Raw genomic sequence first — 5,939 nt, forward strand, 5'->3', positions numbered from 1 at the left:
CCCACGCCATTTAATACACATACATGATTTTTTAAAGCACATACCATTAAAACGCACAGTCACGCCGTTTTTTAAAAATGCACACATCATTTTAAAACACACACGCCACGGCCTCCAATACGTACGTAATTTTGAATTATTAGTACGTTTTCTTCTAGTATACACAAAATAATAAATTTACATTCCGCGCCTCGTATAGGCAAGCCACTTATGGACTAACACCACAGTCAGTATTCTATTTGTAATGGTGATTTGCATCTGTGATTGTGTAACACAATAGACCAATCAGGTGTGTAGAAATTAGACTATACAAACAAGATCAACTATGACCATGCTGCAGTCTGACGGCAGCACACATTCACTTGCATCCTTCTAGCATAAAGCCTGATTTAACTTGTACAACCATGCCAGAAACAGACGACTTAACCCCTCCATTTGAAAAGACCTACTACTACGACGGAAGGAAGGATAGACTAATGGTAACCGCTATGCACAGCGATAGCATAGACGCACTGAAAGACTTCGAAGTTAGAGACGATGATGTGTATGTTGTAACTTACCCGAAAGCAGGTAAGCATGTGTGTGCTTGCAGAAAAGTGGAATTAAATGTGGTCCACCACTAAACCGCGATTTACAATTTGCGAACCTCTCATTAAACTGTAATTAAATTGCATTCGTATATAGATTTGTAATTTAATTAAGTCGAATTCAATTGTGTTTCTGAATAACATTTAGTACTAGTATTTTAATTTATTTACATCAGGGAGCTGTAATGATGAATTACATTCATTACAGCTCCCTGGTTACATTAATATTCACTCCTGCATAGGATTGCAATTGAATTTAATTTAATTGCATTTTTATATGAGATTGCAATTTAATTTAATTATCTTTAATCGCGGTTTAGTGGTTGCTGTAAATGTGAGTATCGACCAGAGGAGGAGTACAACCACTGTGACTTTATGCTGAGTCAATATATCTATTTGTATACAAAAGTGTGTATGGATATGAACGGCCCTAGATGCGATGTCACATCCCGAAACAATGTACCATGTTTAATGTAGTGGTCCGTTCATGTAAGTATTCCAGCTGCGGTTCACATTTGTGCCTAAAACCAAGAGCAAATGTAGCACACCAAGTTCAATCACTAGTATGTTATCAATTTATGTATTCAAATATGTCAGTTCAAGGGTGGCGGCGTTACGCGGGGTTTAAATGTGAAAACAGTTGAAACGCAATTTATAAAAAACATAGGACGTTCATTTAGTCTGTCTTTTTCTTCCTCATATTCGTCGTGAAGTTCGATATGCAGTCCCAACTTGTTACTTAAACCCCATCTAAACAAATTAGGGTATTTACCAAAGTTACAATGTTAAATTTAGTGAGTTATTAAAAGTCTCCGCACTCCAAATAATTGATTGTTATGTGATAAGTGATGATTTATTAAATACCTTTCTCTTCAATATGCACCAGGTATTATGTATCCACGATTTATAACTTTGCGTAATAAATTAGTGATGTGTGGGGTGAATGACAGGTGAATTAAAAAAGTACGGGTCAGTCGATGTCAGCAAGTAAATCATTCGGTCGTTAAATTCAATTTGACCTGGAATATTACCAGTCTGATGGAGGGTGATCTATTTAATCTGCATTTATCTTGCGTAACAACTGCGCGGGGTGACAGTTAAATGAGACAAGTACGGGTCAGCAACTCATTCACACGGTCGTTAAAGACACATCAAATGAAAAATGAGATACAATGAATACAATTCAGTCTAGTATTACCGGTAAATCCTTTGGGCAGAGATTTATACAGGCTAACCAAGTTAGTTGGAGGGGCCATCGGTTTTTGTTCATAATCCGTGACCGTTCGGGGCCATTGCTTAAGAGTCGGAAAAAAAATCAAATCAAATACACCCTTTGCACCTTTGGGAGTTTTTAAATCAGCATTACAAATTATACATACTGAAGTTCGTCGTCTCAAAATTATGTACACAGAGTTGGAACTTGTTGGTGACCAATCATGGCCATGTGACATTTGACACGATAATTAATATTACACATTACAGATACACCTTAGTTTACTCTTTGGATCTTTTCGCGTTCAAAGCGATCAGCGGAGCCACTGCGCCCTCATAGATGGAGTGATGGCAAACTGATACAAGTCGGATTAAATTGTGATCCGTCTGTAATTTATGTAAGATCCACCATTCTTAGTAGTTTTTTTTAGAAAGACAGAAGAAAACACCCCGAGTACTCTGTGACTTTTCATTATGATCATTGACCTTTCTTTCCCTGCCCGAAATTGTTTATGAGTACCTTACTTACATGCTTCAAATTACCCGTGTCAAAATATATAAAAATGGTCCGTGGGAAGCAATTATTGGTGTGCTCGGGGTGCTACATGATCGTTAACTCCATTCGATATAAATGAAAAAGCATAAAGAGGGTGTAATCATGTTTGTATCAATGGTAAATCCAGAACGCTCGAAGGGGTAAAAGCTGTGTTATGTGTTGGTCATGGATTGCTCATGGTGTCTACATAGAAAGTATTGTATTTAATATGTCCCTGTCACCCTCTAACAAATCAACATGTACTTGCACATGACAGTTATGGAACTTTATGAGTTACTCTCTCCTCACATGCCCTTATGCAAACCAAAATACAATTTATGACCCATGCTTTCTCACGACTCGGAAATCGTGGTTGGAAATTTTCAAGAAAAGTCCAAATGAAGATAGTGCAGCTTATAATATCAAGTGTCGTAATGAGCTTTCACTTCCCTTGTAGGTACGACATTCATTCTCGAGATCGTGGATGCTATTATGCATAGGGGAAACATCGACGAAATCAAAGGAAAAAAGATGACGGATAAACTTAATCTGATCGAAATAGGCCCGGCACCAGGCATCGAAATCGCTACGTATAAAAAGTTGTCAACGTGGAAGTCACCTCGACAAATCCAGACTCATCTGCCAGTTGATTTGATGCCACCGCAAGTGTTCACCAAAAAACCTAGGGTATCTAAACATTCATCTTTAATTAAACATGACATGTATCACGTATACCGATAAAACTGGTGGAGGGAATATGTTGGATTGGTCGTGATCAAACAAGTGATAAAGCCACGAAATTCTCGCATCGTGTAATTCTTCTCGGTTATCAATTCTCGATATGTGACGTCATTTGTATCACATCTAATGTAATTTATACAATGTTTGAATGTTTCAGATTATCCTTGTATCAAGGAATCCCAGAGACTGTTGCAAATCTCTCCATGGATGGCATGCGACTACAAACTTTTTAGAGCCATGCGACTGGGACTATTTGGTTGATCGTTTTGTAGAAGGCCAGGGTAAGCATTTTTTTTAATCGTTATAGCGCCACCAATATATATTCTCTACCTGAACATATAACTGCATAGCATAATTTATTGTTATTCAATAGCATACACAACACACAAATAAACAACATACATGTCTAGTATCATAATTGTGAAATATGGGTCTGAAAACAAGTGACTCTGAGTCTTATCCTTAACATAAAATATAGAAGAGGATATTTCGGCAAAGTCGTCAAACTTATTTCAAAATATGTGAACACACTTTTCGAATCGGTATTTACGATGTACCAGGGTTTTCGTCCAGATTACTTGATATCGGCGCAAATAATCAACTTTATCATAGTCATATGCAAGATATCCTTTATATTTTCACAAATGCACCGTCATCAGAGTGTTTTGTTCTCCTAATTATTTATCCTAATGGAGTATGGCTGTTTTAGTGCAAAACAATACCTATACAATGGAATTGTTGAAGGGCAGTGGTCGTTGTGCCGCGCATGTGCGACATCTGAGTTGATAAACATTGATTTTCCCAAAATACAATGCGCACTTCTAATGGAAATCACGAGTATGAGGTTTGATCTGAGCGCGACTTTCACCAATAACCGCCGGTGACTCCATCGATACCTTCCAATCACCTAAAAAATACCTAATTAAAGCTTGGTAACGTCTCAGTTTGTACTCGTTGGTCTACGCAACAGTCAAAGTCGCCATCTTTGTATATATGAGACCAATATATCTCGCGTATGCGTGGCGCGACGACTACCTCCTTTAAAAATAAAAGCCAAACCAACATAAACTAGGCGGTGTGTTTTGTTGACAGGCCTAGCTGACACCATATAATTTACCATTTTATTTGTTTTAATGTGACCACCTAGTTATCTTTGGATGCTGGTTCGAACACCTGGCAGACTGGCTTAAGCTGAGCGGCAGGGACAACTTCCTACATTTGAAGTACGAAGACATCAAAGAGGTATGGATAACAACATGTAGCGCCCTCAAGCAATGAATTGGTTATATGTCGTCAGTTAACAGAGACGAGCGTAAGATAATGACTAAATGAGAAACTGTGTTGTTGTATGTCACCTATAAAATGGCAAATCTCTAAAATTAGTATTGTTACAACCATGAACGTTAACGCTATAACGTGTATATTGTTAGAACGTGACGAGCAGATACTCACCGTTTCCAGGGTATTATTTGAATATGCCGATATACCTTCGGGTGTATGGAGTGTCTTGTTTGTAGACATGTCAACCTTCGATGCGTCATTCTCCATTGTTTCAAAACAAACAAGAGCACTGCTTTTCATTTAAATACAGGATCGCCAAGGTGCATCGGAGACTGTTGCTAAGTTCCTTGGGTACGACCTGGCGCCTGAAGAGATGAAGAGAGTCGTAGAACATACCGATTTTAATAACATGAAAGAATATATGAAAACAGTAACAGAACGTGAGGTGTTCCTGCGTGAAAATAGGCATTGGCAACGCAAAGGTAATAATACCGCTGTACTAGTAAATTATATGTGTTGGACAATTAACACTGCAGCTCAGTTACACACGTGTACACTACGTGTGTGTTCGGTCAGTTGAATATTGACATACATAACATGTAATTCAAGTTTTTATATGGTATGCATAATCGATGGCATGTCGTAAGCGGATTGCCATCACCAATTTTATATTGGAATAAAAACAATACACCTGGGGACACACTGTACTGTTTACTGCTATAGACGAGTGCTCAGTCTGTATCGAACAGTCAGTTCGCTCGAAACTTGAGCCGCCCGAATACTTGACATAGATGAAAGACGACCTAATCGAAGTTGAACCCCAAAAAATATCTAAATATAATATTCACAACATATATACATAATCATCCTGGTATTTGTCGTTGTTTCGCCAGTAACCTTTCAAAAATATATTCTAAAGATGTGAACTTTTTGATCGTGAAAAATACTGTATTCTTTTTGTTCTTGTGTTGCATTGTATTGTAATGTAATGTACGAGTCATTTTTCAACTGAGATAGTGAATTTTTCAGATATCTTCCAACTAAATTTGGCACTTTTTTTTTTACTTTTCATGTCATAAGCAATTTGAGCTAATCACGATCTAAATATTACACTTTATTAATTAATTGTCTCCAAATAATCTGTGTTGCAGGAATTGTGGGCGACTGGAAGTCACATTTCACAGTTGCCCAAGATGAAAAATTCAAGGAATGGGAGCAGCGTAAATGTAAGGAGTATGGAATTGATTTCACTCAATACTACACCAAGACACCTAATAAATAGAGACTCTCAACTTGGAGAGCCCACTTTATAGAAGTTACATGTGAAGTGTGAAGAACATATCCATTCAAATATCGATGATTACTAGTCGTACTGGTAGATGCAAGACACAAAACAAACTAGTCGTATATTCTCAGCTCTATTTTAATGTCTTAAAATATAATGAAACATTGGGAGAGGGCAGAACATACTGAAAATTGGGGTTTGATTGAGTAAAAATGAGGTGAGGCTTTTTTTTCTTTGTTAAAATAAAAATTTTGCAGAATTAATCTGAATTCGTCAACAGAGGGCGCTGTTAACATAT

The 5,939-nt window shown here is 37.4% G+C and overlaps 1 protein-coding gene across 1 annotated transcript; it reads left to right on the plus strand.

The window, feature by feature from the left end:
• The first annotated feature begins 338 nt into the window (after positions 1 to 338).
• LOC102804519 (sulfotransferase 1B1-like) lies at positions 339 to 5,680 on the plus strand. The gene is made up of 6 exons (XM_006817561.3): positions 339 to 570; positions 2,792 to 3,021; positions 3,233 to 3,356; positions 4,223 to 4,317; positions 4,667 to 4,838; positions 5,508 to 5,680. Exons 1-6 carry the CDS (start codon positions 405 to 407, stop codon positions 5,636 to 5,638), a joined length of 918 nt encoding a protein of 305 aa, XP_006817624.1. The 5' UTR covers positions 339 to 404; the 3' UTR covers positions 5,639 to 5,680.
• The last annotated feature ends 259 nt before the right edge of the window (positions 5,681 to 5,939 follow it).

Source organism: Saccoglossus kowalevskii, chromosome 2, assembly GCF_978046115.1.
Source record: "Saccoglossus kowalevskii chromosome 2, keSacKowa6.1, whole genome shotgun sequence".
NCBI classification, from domain to species: Eukaryota; Metazoa; Hemichordata; class Enteropneusta; family Harrimaniidae; genus Saccoglossus; species Saccoglossus kowalevskii.